This window comes from Aquarana catesbeiana, linkage group LG08, assembly GCF_042186555.1.
Source record: "Aquarana catesbeiana isolate 2022-GZ linkage group LG08, ASM4218655v1, whole genome shotgun sequence".
NCBI lineage: Eukaryota > Metazoa > Chordata > Amphibia > Anura > Ranidae > Aquarana > Aquarana catesbeiana.
This window is the reverse complement of record NC_133331.1, coordinates 293,879,460-293,897,315: the sequence shown is the minus strand read 5'-3', so window position 1 is coordinate 293,897,315 and position 17,856 is coordinate 293,879,460. Positions and strand designations below refer to the sequence as shown.

Genomic DNA, 17,856 nt, shown 5'->3' with positions numbered 1-17,856 from the left:
AGTTGTCTGCCTGAGCTGCTTACTGGCCATTACCCTGTATGAAGTCCTCCTTACTGAGTAGCAAGAAGATTCCTTCTTAACTAATTGCCAGTCCCAGCTTGAAGGCCCATAACTAGAAATTGCTGGTCACAGCCTGAAGATACTTAAAAGGCAGCTGTCTATCTGTCTGTCCAGCCTGATGTTCATTAGCCTGTAGCCAATCTGTCTGTATGTCTGTCACTGTTAGTGAGCCTCTAGGTGATGGTACAGGACAAGTCACCAGTAGTCAGGCTAGGAGGGCCTGAAAAATCCACCAATTTTAAGGCTTGGCGTGTTTGGTATCTATTTACGCGACACAACCCCGTCCTTTATATTTTCCCCATAAAATAAACATTTTATTGTACTTGTGTGCACTAAAATTCATTTTATTGTATTTTTCCTGGAAATGTAGACGTGATAAACAGTTGTGCAAATATTGTGCACAAGATCAAAAAGAATCGCAATCGTCAACGTTTTATTCCACGGGGTCTCTTCTCTCAGAACATATATGATTGTTTTCAGATTTTCATTTTCTAGCAAAAAAACAAAACAAAATAAAAGGGTAATATGCATTTGAATACAAAGCATTTTGCTTCAAAAATATCCTTGAGTCGATACAATATTTTTTTTTATTTGGAGGAGGAGCTTTTGGACGAAACGCGTTGGTGGTTTTATGCATTGTTGCTAAAGAACCCTTAAAACACTTTGGACTCTGTACCTTTTGGTTTGCTGATTCTGTTGTATTCTTCTTTTAGTATAAAATACTTTCAGAGCACGGGAAAGAAACATTTCCCGCACTTTGGTCAGGAAAGAGGACGCTGGCCAGTGCAACTTTTGCGGTGTCTAAGATTTGTTTGAATCAGGACGCCCCCCGGTGTGCCTGCTCTGGTGTTTAACAAGAGAAGATTTCCGTGCAAAACATTTCCCGCACATTGAGCACGGAAAGGGGCGTTCTCCTGTGTGGCTTCTTAGGTGTTTGAGAAGATCTGCATTTTCTACGTACGTTTTTCCGCACTCTGAACAGGTGTAAGGTCGCTCACCCGTGTGGGTTCTCTGGTGTCTGTGAAGTTTTCCTTTATGAGAGAAACCTTTCCCGCACTCTGAGCATGAAAAACGATGTTGGCCCGTGTGACTGTTCAGGTGTATATCAAGTTCGTTTTTCCAAATGAAGGATTTCCCGCACTCGGGACAGGAGAACGGCTTCTCCCCAGTGTGCACTTTCACGTGTTCAGTTAAGTTCCTGCGTCGCGGGAAACCTTTCCCGCACTCTGGGCATGAAAACGGCATCTCACCGGTGTGACTTCTCTGGTGTATGGTAAGTTCTGATCTTACTACGAAGGATTTCTGGCATTGGGAGCATGAGAACGGCCTCTCACCGGTGTGGCTCCTCTGGTGTACAATAAGGTGGGATTTACTTATAGACAGTTTCCCACACTCTGAGCATGGAAACAGCTTTTTGGTGTGGCCTCCCTGATGTATGGTAGGTTCAGTTGTAATAATAAAAGGTTTTCCGCACTCCAAAAATGACAAGGAACTCGTATCTAAGTGAAGTTTCTGATGGTTCCAAAGATTGTTTTTCTGACTGAAGTGTTTCCCGCAGTCTGGACAGGAAAACGGCTTCTCGCCCGTGTGGATTTTCAGGTGTTTAACGAGGCTCTCTTTGTGCGAAAAGCATTTCCCGCACTCTGTACAAGTCGGCAACTTTTCTCCGGTGTGGATTCTCAGGTGTGATGTGAGCTTATCTTTCCGCATAAAACATTTCCCGCACTCTTCACAGGGAAAATTCTCGCCGGTGTGAATTCTCATGTGTCTTCGCAGATGATCTTTCCGTTTAAAACTTTGACCGCACTCCGAGCACAAATAAGTCTTTACTGCCCGAGAATCTGTTGTGATTCCATCATCTTCTCCGACATGATCTGTAGAAGAAATCTGGAGCCCCTCCGAGGAATTCCCAACATCACATCCATCTGTGAGAGAGAAACTTCATCAAAGTATTTACATCGTTCATCTATCTCCTCATCATCTGTATATTGAGGAATGGAGATGGACCTTTCATATGGTGTACAGTATCTCCTCCTCATTTGTTGGGAACATGACGTTATATTGAGGAATGGAGATGGACCTTTCATATGGTGTACAGTATCTCCTCCTCATTTGTTGGGAACATGACCTTATATTGGAGGAATGGAGATGGACCTTTCATATGGTGTACAGTATCTCCTCCTCATTTGTTGGGAACATGACCTTATATTGGCGGAATGGAGATGGACCTTTCATATGGTGTACAGTATCTCCTCCTCATTTGTTGGGAACATGACGTTATATTGAGGAATGGAGATGGACCTTTCATATGGTGTACAGTATCTCCTCCTCATTTGTTGGGAACATGACATTATATCGGAGGAATGGAGATGGACCTTTCATATGGTGTACAGTATCTCCTCCTCATTTGTTGGGAACATGACGTTATATTGAGGAATGGAGATGGACCTTTCATATGGTGTACAGTATCTCCTCCTCATTTGTTGGGAACATGACGTTATATTGAGGTATGGAGATGGACCTTTCATATGGTGTACAGTATCTCCTCCTCATTTGTTGGGAACATGACATTATATCGGAGGAATGGAGATGGACCTTTCATATGGTGTACAGTATCTCCTCCTCATTTGTTGGGAACATGACGTTATATTGAGGAATGGAGATGGACCTTTCATATGGTGTACAGTATCTCCTCCTCATTTGTTGGGAACATGACGTTATATTGAGGAATGGAGATGGACCTTTCATATGGTGTACAGTATCTCCTCCTCATTTGTTGGGAACATGACGTTATATTGAGGAATGGAGATGGACCTTTCATATGGTGTACAGTATCTCCTCCTCATTTGTTGGGAACATGACATTATATTGGAGGAATGGAGATGGACCTTTCATATGGTGTACAGTATCTCCTCCTCATTTGTTGGGAACATGACGTTATATTGGAGGAATGGAGATGGACCTTTCATATGGTGTACAGTATCTCCTCCTCATTTGTTGGGAACATGACATTATATTGAGGAATGGAGATGGACCTTTCATATGGTGTACAGTATCTCCTCCTCATTTGTTGGGAACATGACGTTATATTGAGGAATGGAGATGGACCTTTCATATGGTGTACAGTATCTCCTCCTCATTTGTTGGGAACATGACGTTATATTGAGGAATGGAGATGGACCTTTCATATGGTGTACAGTATCTCCTCCTCATTTGTTGGGAACATGACGTTATATTGAGGAATGGAGATGGACCTTTCATATGATGTACAGTATCTCCTCCTCATTTGTTGGGAACATGACATTATATTGAGGAATGGAGATGGACCTTTCATATGGTGTACAGTATCTCCTCCTCATTTGTTAGATTGGTGATCTAGGTGGACCCTCCGTACTGCTCTCTGCTTTACAATAAAGTCTCCTCTTACCCGGTGATGTGAGGGGCGGCTGATTGTCCATCATGACGTCCTTGTAGAGATCCTTGTGTCCTTCTAAATACTCCCACTCCTCCATGGAGAAATAGACAGTGACATCCTGACACCTTATAGGAACCTGACACACACAATGATACAGTCACCATCCAGACACATCCCTTGTCTGTTACTGGATAATGTCCCAGAATTCCCAGAATCCTCCTCACCTCTCCTGTCAGCAGATGGACCATCATGGTGGTCAGTTCCAGGATCTTCTCCATGTTGTGTCTCTCAGGTATGAGGGATGGAGGTGGGGGGATGGTGATGGGGTTCTGGTCTCTCCTCCTTCTTGTAGAGGTTTGGTGATGTCTCCTCGGTGTGTCATGTTCAGGAGATTTCTTCATTACTACATCACAGTCCTGGGTTATACAATAGAAATGAAGGTCTCTGGTCAGGTCTATATTTACGGACCAGTAGAAGGGTTTTCATTTCCGTTCAGGAGGGACTATGAAGATGAATGCAATCTGTTGTTTGGCAAAGGGGGAGGGGGGTCTACAGTATGGGATGTACAGCACAGTGTACAGTATGGGATGTACAGCACAGTGTACAGTATGGAATGTACAGCACAGTGTACAGTATGGAAGGTACAGCACAGTGTACAATATGGGATGTACAGTACAGTGTACACTGAGTGCAGAATGGAGGAATGAATGATGAAATCTCATGGGGTAAATGTAACATGAGGTTATTTCACAATTTCCTATCTCTATAATATACATATTACACGGTGTAGTGGGAGAGGAGGATGCTGAGGGTTGGAGTAATGGGAGTAGAGGTGGAGTAGAACATGTTGAGGGGGGGGGATACATCATGGCTCCCAATGCTGGACAGAAAGAGAGATCAGAATATTCCCCCCTTCATTACACTCACCTCTCCGGTCAGCAGGCTGAGGATCTCCAGAGTGAGGCTCAATATCTTTTTATTCTGGAGAAATTCCTTCCTCTCAGTCTTCACAAAACTCAAAGTCTCCTGATTGTCCTTCATGACCTCCTTGTAGAGATCCTTGTGTCCTTCTAAATACTCCCACTCCTCCATGGAGAAATAGACAGTGACATCCTGACACCTTATAGGAACCTGACACACACAATGATACAGTCACCATCCAGACACATCCCTTGTCTGTTACTGGATAATGTCCCAGAATTCCCAGAATCCTCCTCACCTCTCCTGTCAGAAGATGGACCATTATGGTGGTCAGTTCCAGGATCTTCTGTTCTTTGTTCCTCTCAGATATGGGAGAAGGAGGGGGAGGCACCATGGTGGGGCTCTGGGTCCTGCTCCATCCTCCTGAGATTGGCTCCCCACTAGACTTCTTCACTACAACATAATCCTACAGATCAGGAGAAAGATAAACCGATATCAGTCATCTGACATCATCTAAATGTCTACAATAAAAACATGGTCTACTGACCAGACTAGACAAGAGTGATGTCATGTGACCTCCCAGAATCCTCCTCACCTCTCCGGTCTGTGTTTTATTAATAGAGATAAGAGTGATGTCATGTGACCTCCCAGAATCCTCCTCACCTCTCCGGTCAGGTCTGTGTTTTATTAATAGAGATAAGAGTGATGTCATGTGACCTCCCAGAATCCTCCTCACCTCTCCGGTCAGGTCTGTGTTTTATTAATAGAGATAAGAGTGATGTCATGTGACCTCCCAGAATCCTCCTCACCTCTCCGGTCAGGTCTGTGTTTTATTAATAGAGATAAGAGTGATGTCATGTGACCTCCCAGAATCCCCCTCACCTCTCCGGTCAGGTCTGTGTTTTATTAATAGAGATAAGAGTGATGTCATGTGACCTCCCAGAATCCTCCTCACCTCTCCGGTCAGGTCTGTGTTTTATTAATAGAGATAAGAGTGATGTCATGTGACCTCCCAGAATCCTCCTCACCTCTCCGGTCAGCAGGTAGATGATCTCCAGGGTGAGGTTTAGTATCTTCTCAGTCATGTGACTCCGGTCCTCCTCCATCCTCATTGGTCATGTGATCTATACAGGTTTCCTGTAGACCAATAATTGATAAGAGAGAATGATCTGGACTATACAATATTAGAATGGGGGGTGTACGGGGGGGGGGGGGGTAATATGAGGGTTTTTGATCAGAGAAGAGCCCCCAATGGGATTACACACAGAGGAACATTCTTTTTAGCATTTGCTGTGCTTTTGGGGTCTGGGAGCCTCTCCTTTTGCCCTTCATGTCTAAATAAGACCCCCATACTCCTCCGCACATCTCCAATATGAAGAGAATGTTCCGGCCACGTAAGTGGGGGAAATGTTCTGCCCCTGAAGGGGTTAATCTAGGTTCCCACACTATATATGTGTGTATCATCATCTGCTGGAGATAAAAGACATCACAGTGACTATGGAGGAAGAGGACTGACATGACGGGGGGTTACTGGGTGTAAATAGAAAATATATATTTTTTTTTTACCACTTCTGCTGCCAGTTCCACCAATGTCACCTCTGTACTTCCTCTCGACTCAACTTTAACCTGGAACTTCCTGTCTGTACCAGACATCACTTCCTGTCTTCCATAGAGACTTCCTGTTTGCAAAGAAGTTTGATCTCCATCTTGTGGAGCTCAGAGGAACTGCAGTCGCGGGAAACATCTTTTGTAAAGAGAATCGGTTTTCTTTAAGTGCAGTGGTCTCCAAACTAGGGCCCGGGGGAACTATTTTCTTCACTGAAAAGCAATGAAGGGTACAGTTCTTCTCAAGGAAACCAATGGTGGGGCACAATTCCTACCAATGACACCAATGATGGGGCACAATTCCTCCTAATGACTCCAACAGTGGTGCACAATTCCTCCCAATGACACCAATGATGGGGCACAATTCCTCCCAATGACACCAATGATGGGGCACAATTCCTCCCAATGACTCCAATGATGGGGCACAATTCCTCCCAATGACACCAACAGTGGTGCACAATTCCTCCCAATGACACCAATGATGGGGCACAATTCCTCCCAATGACACCAACAGTGGTGCACAATTCCTCTCAATTACACCAACGATGGGGCACAATTCCTTCCAATGACACCAATGATGGGGCACAATTCCTCCCACTGTTACCAAAAATGGGACGTAGTTTAATTCCACTGATGCTCGGACATGTGGGGCATCACCGCCCCTCGAGATGCTACCAGCCCAGCACATCAAGCATGTTGGATGGGATCTCTATTATAGTTGCTTACCTTGTTCTGGCAAAGTAAGGGACAGAGGGGCGGAGTAGAGGGTGGAGCTAATAGAAGCACATGTAGTGCACCACACAGAACTGAATTTTTGGAGCTGAAGGACACGGATCCCTGCAGTGGAGGATGTTCTCACCCCTCTTCTTGGTGCTACAGGGGGAAGTACCGTTCAGTAAGCCTGGGAACCACCCGGCGTCGGCTGTGTTTTTGCAAAAAGATAAGTGATGGCAAGATGGCCACCGCTCATCTCTATGTCCTTGGAGGACCGGAGCGACGTTGATGTCACTTCCAGTTCTCCAGTCTTGTCAACCTTTTTTTTCTTACAGCAATAGATATTCTTTTTTTGATCTTTCGCTTTTAGGGGTAGAGGAGAGATTTGGGGTCTTTTATTGTTATCGCAAGGGATGTTAAAAGGGATCACATTTTTTTTTTAAAGCTTTGCCTATGGAGATTTTTAGGTACGCCTTTCCACAAGCGTGACATGTTAGGTATCTATTTACTCGGCGTAACATTATCTTTCATATTATAGAAACAAATTGGGGTATATATTATGTTTATTGTGTTTTTTTTATAATTCATTCAAGTGTATTCTTTTCCCAAAAAATTGCATTTGAAAAGTCGCTGCGCAAAAAACGCATGACATAAAAAATGTCCACGATCGCCCTTTTATTCTCTAGGGCAAGGATCTTCACACTACGGCCCTCCAACTGTTGTGGAACTACACATCTCACGAGGCATTGAAAAGCTCTGACGTTCACAGACATGACTAGGCATGATGGGAATCAGTGGCGTTGTTAGGTGGGTGCGGGGGGTGCGGTCCGCACCCGGGTGACACCCGCCTGGGGGGGTGACACCCGTAGGTAGCGGCACGCACCTCTAACACTGCCCGCTGACCTGATCTGCTCCTCATGTCTTGCGCTGTGTCCCTCAGCGCAGCGGACTGAAGCCGCCTCCCCCTCCTCTCTGTTTACATCCACACAGGAGGAGGAGCCCGAGGGACACACAGGGCTGTGTGTATCTGCCCACGCTGTTCTGAGGTCTATAAACTTTATGTATATGTGGGTGGACATGTGCAGGGGGGATTCTATACTAATGGGGGTTCTGCACTGAGGGGGGATTCTATACTAATGGGGGTTCTGCACTGAGGGGGGATTCTATACTAATGGGGGTCTGCACTGAGGGGGGATTCTATACTAATGGGGGTTCTGCACTGAGGGGGGATTCTATACTAATGGGGGTTCTGCACTGAGGGGGGATTCTATACTAATGGGGGTTTTGCACTGAGGGGGGATTCTATACTAATGGGGGCTCTGCACTGAGGGGGGATTCTATACTAATGGGGGTTCTGCACTGAGGGGGGATTCTATACTAATGGGGGTTCTGCACTGAGGGGGGATTCTATATTAATGGGGGCTCTGCACTGAGGGGGGATTCTATACTAATGGGGGTTCTGCACTGTGGGGGGATTCTATACTAATGTAAGTTCTGCACTGAGGGGGGATTCTATACTAATGGGGGGTCTGCACTGAGGGGGGATTCTATGCTAATGGGGGTTCTGCACTGAGGGGGGATTCTATACTAATGGGGGTTCTGCACTGAGGGGGGATTCTATACTAATGGGGGTTCTGCACTGAGGGGGGATTCTATACTAATGGGGGTTCTGCACTGAGGGGGGATTCTATACTAATGGGGGTTCTGCACTGAGGGGGGATTCTATACTAATGGGGGTTCTGCACTGAGGGGGGATTCTATACTAATGTGGGGTCTGCACTGAGGGGGGATTCTATACTAATGGGGGCTCTGCACTGAGGGGGGATTCTATACTAATGGGGGCTCTGCACTGAGGGGGGATTCTATACTAATGGGGGTTCTGCACTGAGGGGGGATTCTATACTAATGGGGGTTCTGCACTGAGGGGGGATTCTATACTAATGGGGGTTCTGCACTGAGGGGGGATTCTATACTAATGTGGGGTCTGCACTGAGGGGGGATTCTATACTAATGGGGGCTCTGCACTGAGGGGGGATTCTATACTAATGGGGGCTCTGCACTGAGGGGGATTCTATACTAATGGGGGTTCTGCACTGAGGGGGGATTCTATAATAATGGGGGCTCTGCACTGAGGGGGGATTCTATACTAATGGGGGTTCTGCACTGAGGGGGGATTCTATACTAATGGGGGTTCTGCACTGAGGGGGGATTCTATACTAATGGGGGTCTGCACTGAGGGGGGATTCTATACTAATGGGGGCTCTGCACTGAGGGGGATTCTATACTAATGGGGGCTCTGCACTGAGGGGGGATTCTATACTAATGGGGTTCTGCACTGAGGGGGGATTCTATACTAATGGGGGGGTCTGCACTGAGGGGGGATTCTATACTAATGGGGGGGTCTGCACTGAGGGGGGATTCTATATTAATGGGGGTTCTGCACTGAGGGGGGATTGTATACTAATGGGGGCTCTGCACTGAGGGGGGATTCTATACTAATGGGGGTTCTACTCTGAGGGGGGATTCCATACTAATGGGGGCTCTGCACTGAGGGGGGATTCTATACTAATGGGGGCTCTGCACTGAGGGGGGATTCTATACTAATGGGGGTTCTGCACTGAGGGGGGATTCTATACTAATGGGGGTTCTGCACTGAGGGAGGATTCTATACTAATGGGGGCTCTGCACTGAGGGGGGATTCTATAATAATGGGGGCTCTGCACTGAGGGGGATTCTATACTAATGGGGGTCTGCACTGAGGGGGGATTCTATAACAATGGGGGCTCTGCACTGAGGGGGGATTCTATACTAATGGGGGTCTGCACTGAGGGGGGATTCTATACTAATGGGGGCTCTGCACTGAGGGGGGATTCTATACTAATGGGGGGTCTGCACTGAGGGAGGATTCTATACTAATGGGGGTCTGCACTGAGGGAGGGTTCTATACTAATGGGGGCTCTGCACTGAGGGGGGATTCTATACTAATGGGGGTTCTGCACTGAGGGAGGATTCTATACTAATGGGGGCTCTGCACTGAGGGGGATTCTATACTAATGGGGAAGTCTGCACTGAGGGGGGATTCTATACTTATGGGGGTTCTGCACTGAGGGGGGGGGATTCTATACTAATGGGGGTTCTGCACTGAGGGGGGATTCTATACTAATGGGGGGTCTGCACTGAGGGGGGATTCTATACTAATGGGGTTTCTGCACTGAGGGGGGATTCTATACTAATGGGAGGTCTGCACTGAGGGGGATTCTATACTAATGGGGGGTCTGCACTGAGGGGGGATTCTATACTAATGGGGGTTCTGCACTGAGGGAGGATTCTATACTAATGGGGGCTCTGCACTGAGGGGGGATTCTATAATAATGGGGGCTCTGCACTGAGGGGGATTCTATACTAATGGGGGTCTGCACTGAGGGAGGGTTCTATACTAATGGGGGCTCTGCACTGAGGGGGGATTCTATACTAATGGGGGTTCTGCACTGAGGGAGGATTCTATACTAATGGGGGCTCTGCACTGAGGGGGATTCTATACTAATGGGGAAGTCTGCACTGAGGGGGGATTCTATACTTATGGGGGTTCTGCACTGAGGGGGGGGGATTCTATACTAATGGGGGTTCTGCACTGAGGGGGGATTCTATACTAATGGGGGGTCTGCACTGAGGGGGGATTCTATACTAATGGGGTTTCTGCACTGAGGGGGGATTCTATACTAATGGGAGGTCTGCACTGAGGGGGATTCTATACTAATGGGGGGTCTGCACTGAGGGGGGATTCTATACTAATGGGGGTTCTGCACTGAGGGAGGATTCTATACTAATGGGGGCTCTGCACTGAGGGGGGATTCTATAATAATGGGGGCTCTGCACTGAGGGGGATTCTATACTAATGGGGGTCTGCACTGAGGGGGGATTCTATAACAATGGGGGCTCTGCACTGAGGGGGGATTCTATACTAATGGGGGTCTGCACTGAGGGGGGATTCTATACTAATGGGGGCTCTGCACTGAGGGAGGATTCTGGGTCTGCACTGAGGGAGGATTCTATACTAATGGGGGTCTGCACTGAGGGAGGGTTCTATACTAATGGGGGCTCTGCACTGAGGGGGGATTATATACTAATGGGGGTTCTGCACTGAGGGAGGATTCTATACTAATGGGGGCTCTGCACTGAGGGGGATTCTATACTAATGGGGAAGTCTGCACTGAGGGGGGATTCTATACTAATGGGGGTTCTGCACTGAGGGGGGGGGATTCTATACTAATGGGGGTTCTGCACTGAGGGGGGATTCTATACTAATGGGGGGTCTGCACTGAGGGGGGATTCTATACTAATGGGGTCTCTGCACTGAGGGGGGATTCTATACTAATGGGAGGTCTGCACTGAGGGGGATTCTATACTAATGGGGGGTCTGCACTGAGGGGGGATTCTATACTAATGGGGGTTCTGCACTGAGGGGGGATTCTCTACTAATGGGGGGGTTTGCACTGGGGGGTTCTATACTAATGGGGGTTCTGCACTGAGGGGGGATTCTATACTAATGGGGGTCTGCACTGAGGGGGGATTCTATACTAATGGGGGTTCTGCACTGAGGGGGGATTCTATAATAATGGAGGCTCTGCACTGAGGGGGGATTCTATACTAATGGGGGGTTTGCACTGAGGGGGATTCTATACTAATGGGGGTTCTGCACTGGGGGGGATTCTATATTAATAAGGGGTCTGCACTGAGGGGGGATTCTATACTAATGGGGGGGTCTGCACTGAGGGGGGATTCTATATTAATGGGGGGTCTGCACTGAGGGGGATTCTATACTAATGGGGGGTCTGCACTGAGGGGGATTCTATACTAATGGGGGGTCTGCACTGAGGGGGGATTCTATACTAATGAGGGCTCTGCACTGAGGGGGGATTCTATACTAATGGGGGCTCTGCACTGAGGGGGGATTCTATACTAATGGGGGCTCTGCACTGAGGGGGATTCTATACTAATGGGGGTTCTGCACTGATGGGGGATTCTATACTAATGGGGGCTCTGCACTGAGGGGGGATTCTATTTCTATACTAATGGGGGCTCTGCACTGAGGGGGATTCTATACTAATGGGAGGTCTGCACTGAGGGGGGATTCTATACTAATGGGGGCTCTGCACTGAGGGGGGATTCTATACTAATGGGGGCTCTGCACTGAGGGGGGATTCTATATTAATGGGGGGTCTGCACTGAGGTGGGATTCTATACTGATGGGGGCTCTGCACTGAGGGGGGTTCTATACTAATGGGGGTTGGCACTGAGGGGGGATTTTATACTGATGGGGGTCTGCACTGAGGGGGGATTCTATACTGATGGGGAAGTCTGCACTGAGGGGGGATTCTATACTAATGGGGGCTCTGCACTGAGGGGGGATTCTATACTAATGGGGGGTCTGCACTGAGGGAGGATTCTATAATAATGGGGGCTCTGCACTGAGGGGGGATTCTATACTAATGGGGGTTCTGCACTGAGGGATGATTCTATACTAATGGGGGCTCTGCACTGAGGGGGATTCTATACTGATGGGGAAGTCTGCACTGAGGGGGGATTCTATACTAATGGGGGTTCTGCACTGAGGGGGGATTCTATACTAATGGAGGTTCTGCACTGAGGGGGGATTCTATACTAATGGGGGGTCTGCACTGAGGGAGGATTCTATACTAATGGGGGCTCTGCACTGAGGGGGATTCTATACTAATGGGGGTTCTGCACTGAGGGGGATTCTATACTAATGGGGGTTCTGCACTGAGGTGGGATTCTATACTAATGGGGGTCTGCACTGAGGGGGGATTCTATAATAATGGGGGCTCTGCACTGAGGGGGGATTCTATAATAATGGGGGCTCTGCACTGAGGGGGGATTCTATACTAATGGGGGTTCTGCACTGAGGGGGGATTCTATACTAATGGGGGCTCTGCACTGAGGGGGGATTCTATACTAATGGGGGTCTGCACTGAGGGGGGATTCTATACTAATGGGGGTCTGCACTGAGGGGGGATTCTATACTAATGGGGGCTCTGCACTGAGGGGGGATTCTATACTAATGGGGGGTCTGCACTGAGGGAGGATTCTATACTAATGGGGGCTCTGCACTGAGGGGGGATTCTATACTAATGGGGGTCTGCACTGAGGGAGGGTTCTATACTAATGGGGGCTCTGCACTGAGGGGGGATTCTATACTAATGGGGGTTCTGCACTGAGGGAGGATTCTATACTAATGGGGGCTCTGCACTGAGGGGGATTCTATACTGATGGGGAAGTCTGCACTGAGGGGGGATTCTATACTAATGGGGGTTCTGCACTGAGGGGGATTCTATACTAATGGGGGTCTGCACTGAGGGGGATTCTATACTAATGGGGGCTCTGCACTGAGGGGGGATTCTATACTAATGGGGGTTCTGCACTGAGGGGAGATTCTATACTAATGGGGGGTCTGCACTGAGGGGGATTCTATATTAATGGGGGTTCTGCACTGAGGGGGGATTCTATACTAATGGGGGCTCTGCACTGAGGGGGGATTCTATACTAATGGGGGTTCTGCACTGAGGGGGGATTCTATACTAATGAGGGCTCTGCACTGAGGGGGATTCTATACTTATGGGGGCTCTGCACTGAGGGGAGATTCTATACTAACGGGGGGTCTGCACTGAGGGGGGATTCTATATTAATGGGGGTTCTGCACTGAGGGGGGATTCTATACTAATGGAGGTTCTGCACTGAGGGGGGAATTCTATACTAATGGGGGGTCTGCACTGAGGGGGGATTCTATACTAATGGGGTCTCTGCACTGAGGGGGGATTCTATACTAATGGGGGCTCTGCACTGAGGGGGGATTCTATACTAATGGGGGCTCTGCACTGAGGGGGGATTCTATACTAATGGGGGCTCTGCACTGAGGGGGGATTCTATACTAATGGGGGCTCTGCACTGAGGGGGGATTCTATACTAATGGGGTCTCTGCACTGAGGGGGGATTCTATACTAATGGGGGCTCTGCACTGAGGGGGGATTCTATACTAATGGGGTCTCTGCACTGAGGGGGGATTCTATACTAATGGGGGCTCTGCACTGAGGGGGGATTCTATACTAATGGGGGCTCTGCACTGAGGGGGGATTCTTTACTAATGGGGGCTCTGCACTGAGGGGGGATTCTATACTAATGGGGGCTCTGCACTGAGGAGGGATTCTATACTAATGGGGGTCTGCACTGAGGGGGGATTCTATTCTAATGGGGGCTCTGCACTGAGGGGGGATTCTATACTAATGGGGGTTCTGCACTGAGGGGAGATTCTATACTAATGGGGGATCTGCACTGAGGGGAGATTCTATACTAATGGGGGGTCTGCACTGAGGGGGGATTCTATATTAATGGGGGTTCTGCACTGAGGGGGGATTCTATACTAATGGGGGCTCTGCACTGAGGAGGGATTCTATACTAATGGGGGTTCTGCACTGAGGGGGGATTCTATACTAATGGGGGCTCTGCACTGAGGGGGGATTCTATACTAATGGGGACTCTGCACTGAGGGGGGATTCTATACTAATGGGGGTCTGCACTGAGGGGGGATTCTATACTAATGGGGGTTCTGCACTGAGGGGGGATTCTATAATAATGGGGGCTCTGCACTGAGGGGGATTCTTTACTAATGGGGGTCTGCACTGAGGGGGGATTCTATAATAATGGGGGCTCTGCACTGAGGGGGATTCTATACTAATGGGGGTCTGCACTGAGGGGGATTCTATAATAATGGGGGCTCAGCACTGAGAGGGGATTCTATACTAATGGGGGTCTGCACTGAGGGGGGATTCTATACTAATGGGGGTCTGCACTGAGGGGGGATTCTATACTAATGGGGGGTCTGCACTGAGGGGGGATTCTATACTAATGGGGAAGTCTGCACTGAGGGGGGATTCTATACTAATGGGGGTTCTGCACTGAGGGGGGATTCTATACTAATGGAGGTTCTGCACTGAGGGGGGATTCTATACTAATGGGGGTTCGCACTGAGGGGGGATTCTATAATAATGGGGGCTCTGCACTGAGGGGGATTCTATACTAATGGGGGCTCTGCACTGAGGGGGGATTCTATACTAATGGGGGTCTGCACTGAGGGGGGATTCTATACTAATGGGGGCTCTGTACTGAGGGGGGATTCTATACTAATAGGGGCTCTTCACTGAGGGGGGATTCTATATTAATGGGGGCTCTGCACTGAGGGGGATTCTATATTAATGGGGGGTCTGCAATGAGGGGGGTTCTATACTAATGGGGGTTGGCACTGGGGGGGGATTTTATACTGATGGGGGTCTGCACTGAGGGGGGATTCTATACTGATGGGGAAGTCTGCACTGAGGGGGATTCTATACTAATGGGGGGGGGGCTGCACTGAGAGGGGGATTCCATACTGATGGGGGTCAGCACTGAGGGAGGGTGTCTGTACTGATGGGGGGTCTGCAATAAGGGAGGGGAGTCTGTACTGAGGGAGGGGGTCAGTACTTAGTGGGGGTCTATACTGAGGAAGGGGGTCTGCACTAAGCGGGGGTCTGTACTGATGGAGGGGAGTCTGTACTTAGTGGGGGGGGTCTATATTGATGGAAGGGGGTCTGTACTGAGGGAGGGGGGCTATATTGATGGAGTGGGGTCTGTAGTTAGTGGAAGGGGATCTGTACTGAGGTAGTTGGTGGAGGAGGGGTGACACTAATTTTTTCGGCACTGGGTGACACCAACCCTAGTGATGCCACTGATGGGAATCGTACTTCCTCAACAACTGGAGGGCCATAGTTTGAAGACCCCTGCTATAAAATATATACTGTATAATGTTTGGGGGTTCTAAGTAATTGTCTAGCAAACAATCCAGATTTTTACTTGTAAGCAACAAATGTCAAAAAAAGGCTTGGTCAGCAAGTGGTTAAAGGAAGCTTTCCGTCTGAGCTGCCTAATGGCCAACATGGCTGTATGAAGTCGTCCTTACTAGGAAGAAGAGCCCATCTACGCTAATTGCCAGTACCGACTCAAAGGCCCATAACTACAAATTGCTGGTCACAACCTTAAGGTCACAGTATGAAGATGCTTCAAGGTAGCTTTCCATCTGAGCTGCCTAATGGCCATCACTCTGTATGAAGTCCTCCTTACTAGGAAGAAGAGACCTTCTAAGCTAATTGCCAGTACCGACTCAAAGGCCCATAACTACAAATTGCTGGTCACAACCTTAAGGTCACAGTATGAAGATGCTTAAAGGCAGCTTTCCATCTGAGCTGCCTAATGGCCATCACTCTGTATGAAGTCCTCCTTACTAGGAAGAAGAGACCTTCTAAGCTAATTGCCAGTACCGACTCAAAGGCCCATAACTACAAATTGCTGGTCACAACCTTAAGGTCACAGTATGAAGATGCTTAAAGGCAGCTTTCCATCTGAGCTGTTTAATGAATATTACCCTGTATGAAGTCCTCCTTACTAGGCAGAAGAGTCCTGCTTAGCTAACTGTCAGTCACAGCTTGAAGGCCCATAACTTCAAATTTCTGGTCACAGCCTAAAGGTCATAGCATTAAGATACTTAAAAGGTGGCTTTCCGTCTGAACTGCCTAATGGTCATTACCCTGTATGAAGGTCTCTTTACTCAATAGGAAGAAGAGTCCTTCTTAGCTAATTGCCAGTCCCGGCTTGAAGGCCCATAACTACAAATTGCTGGTCTTGGCATGAAGATATTTAAAAGATAGCTTTCCGTCTGAGCTGCCTAATGGCCATTGCCCTGTGTGAAGTCCCCTTTTTCACAGTAGGAAGAAGAGTCCTTCTTATCTAATTCCCAGTCCCGGCTTGAAGGCCCATAACTACAAATTGCTGATCACAGACTAAAGGCCACGGCATGAAGATACTTAAAAGGTAGCTTTTCATCTGAACTGCCTAATGGCCATCACCCTGTATGAAGTCCTCCTTACTCGGTAGGAAGAAAAGTCCTTCTTAGCTAATTGCCAGTCCCGACTTGAAGGCCAATAACTACAAATTACTGGTCTTGGCATGAAGATACTTAAAAGATAGCTTTTAGTCTGAGCTGCCTAATGGCCATCACCCTGTATGAAGTCCTCCTTACTTGGTAGGAAGAAAAGTCCTTCTTATCTAATTGTCAGTCCCGGGTCAAAGACCCATAACTACAAATTGCTGGTCACAACCTAAAGGTCATGGCATGAAGATACCTAAAGGTAATGGTCTGTCTGAGCTGCTTACTGGCCATTACCCTGTATGAAGGTCTTTTCACTCAGTAGGAAGAGTACAGTAAGTCCTGCTTAGCTAATTGCCAGTCCCGGCTTGAAGGCCCATAACTTCAAATTGCTGGTCACAGCCTAAAGGTCACTGCATTTAGATCCTCCTTACTAGGATTAAGAGTCCTTCTTAGCTAATTATCAGTCCTGGGTCAAAGGCCCATAACTTTAAATTGCTGGTCACTGCCCAAAGGTCACGGCATGAAGATACTTAAAAGGCAGCTGTCTATCTGTCTGTCCAGCCTGATGTTCATTAGCCTGTAGCCAATCTGTCTGTATGTCTGTCACTGTTGGTGAGCGTCTGGTTGATGCTACAGGACAAGTCACCAGTAGTCAGGCTAGGAGGGCCTGAAAAATCCACCAATTTTAAGGCTTGGCGTATTTGGTATCTATTTACGCGACACAACCCCGTCCTTTATATTTTCCCCATAAAATGAATATTTTATTGTATTTGTGTGCACTAAAAATCATTTTATTGTATTTTTCCTAGAAATGTAGACGTGATAAACAGTTGTGCAAATATTGTGTTTGACATCAAAAAGAATCGCAATCGTCAACGTTTTATTCCAACATATATGATTGTTTTCAGATTTTCATTTTCTAGCAAAAAAAAAAAAAGGGGTAATATACATTTGAATACAAAGCATTTTTCTTAAGAATATCCTTGAGTCGATACAAGTTTTTTTTATTTGGAGGAGGAGCTTTTGGACGAAACGCGTTGGTGGTTTTATGCAATGTTGCTAAAGAACCCTTAAAACATTTTGGACTCTACCTTTTGGTTTGCTGATTCTGTTGTATTCTTCTTTTAGTAAAAAATACTTTCAGAGCACGGGAAAGCCCGCTGACCCT

The 17,856-nt window shown here is 47.6% G+C and overlaps 3 protein-coding genes across 6 annotated transcripts in view; all 3 read right to left on the bottom strand.

Annotated features, from left to right (window-relative positions):
* LOC141106805 (uncharacterized) overlaps nt 1-17,856 on the bottom strand; it is a 156,837-nt gene that overhangs the window by 65,398 nt on the left and 73,583 nt on the right. The gene's annotated exons all lie outside the window — the stretch shown is intronic.
* The window catches only part of LOC141104802 (uncharacterized), a 41,368-nt gene that overhangs the window by 14,772 nt on the left and 8,740 nt on the right, over nt 1-17,856 (bottom strand). Inside the window, exons 1-5 of one of the 4 annotated variants that reach the window (XM_073594558.1) lie at nt 5,963-6,229; nt 5,425-5,533; nt 4,695-4,862; nt 4,403-4,606; nt 3,700-3,891 (exon numbers count right to left, since the gene is read on the bottom strand). In XM_073594558.1, coding sequence (XP_073450659.1) covers nt 3,700-3,891; nt 4,403-4,606; nt 4,695-4,862; nt 5,425-5,508 — 648 coding nt within the window. In that variant the 5' untranslated portion in view covers nt 5,509-5,533; nt 5,963-6,229. Of the gene's footprint in view, nt 1-3,699; nt 3,892-4,402; nt 4,607-4,694; nt 4,863-5,424; nt 5,534-5,962; nt 6,230-17,856 lie in introns of those variants that run through there. The other 3 variants (XM_073594559.1, XM_073594560.1, XM_073594562.1) reach the window with 3 other exon arrangements.
* Nucleotides 394-3,662, bottom strand: LOC141104873 (uncharacterized). Its single transcript, XM_073594660.1, has 2 exons — nt 3,488-3,662; nt 394-1,985 (listed from the first exon to the last, which is right to left on the bottom strand). Exons 1-2 carry the CDS (start codon nt 3,570-3,572, stop codon nt 862-864), a joined length of 1,209 nt encoding a protein of 402 aa, XP_073450761.1. The 5' UTR covers nt 3,573-3,662; the 3' UTR covers nt 394-861.

What these genes read in the sequence shown, in the direction of transcription:
- LOC141104873 (XM_073594660.1), bottom strand. Translation starts at nt 3,572, where the DNA reads ATGGAGGAGTGGGAGTATTTAGAAGGACACAAGGATCTCTACAAGGAC. An exon ending in GCCGCCCCTCACATCACCGG is followed by an intron (nt 1,986 to 3,487) that starts GTAAGAGGAGAC and finishes TCTCTCTCACAG; the next exon opens with ATGGATGTGATGTTGGGAAT.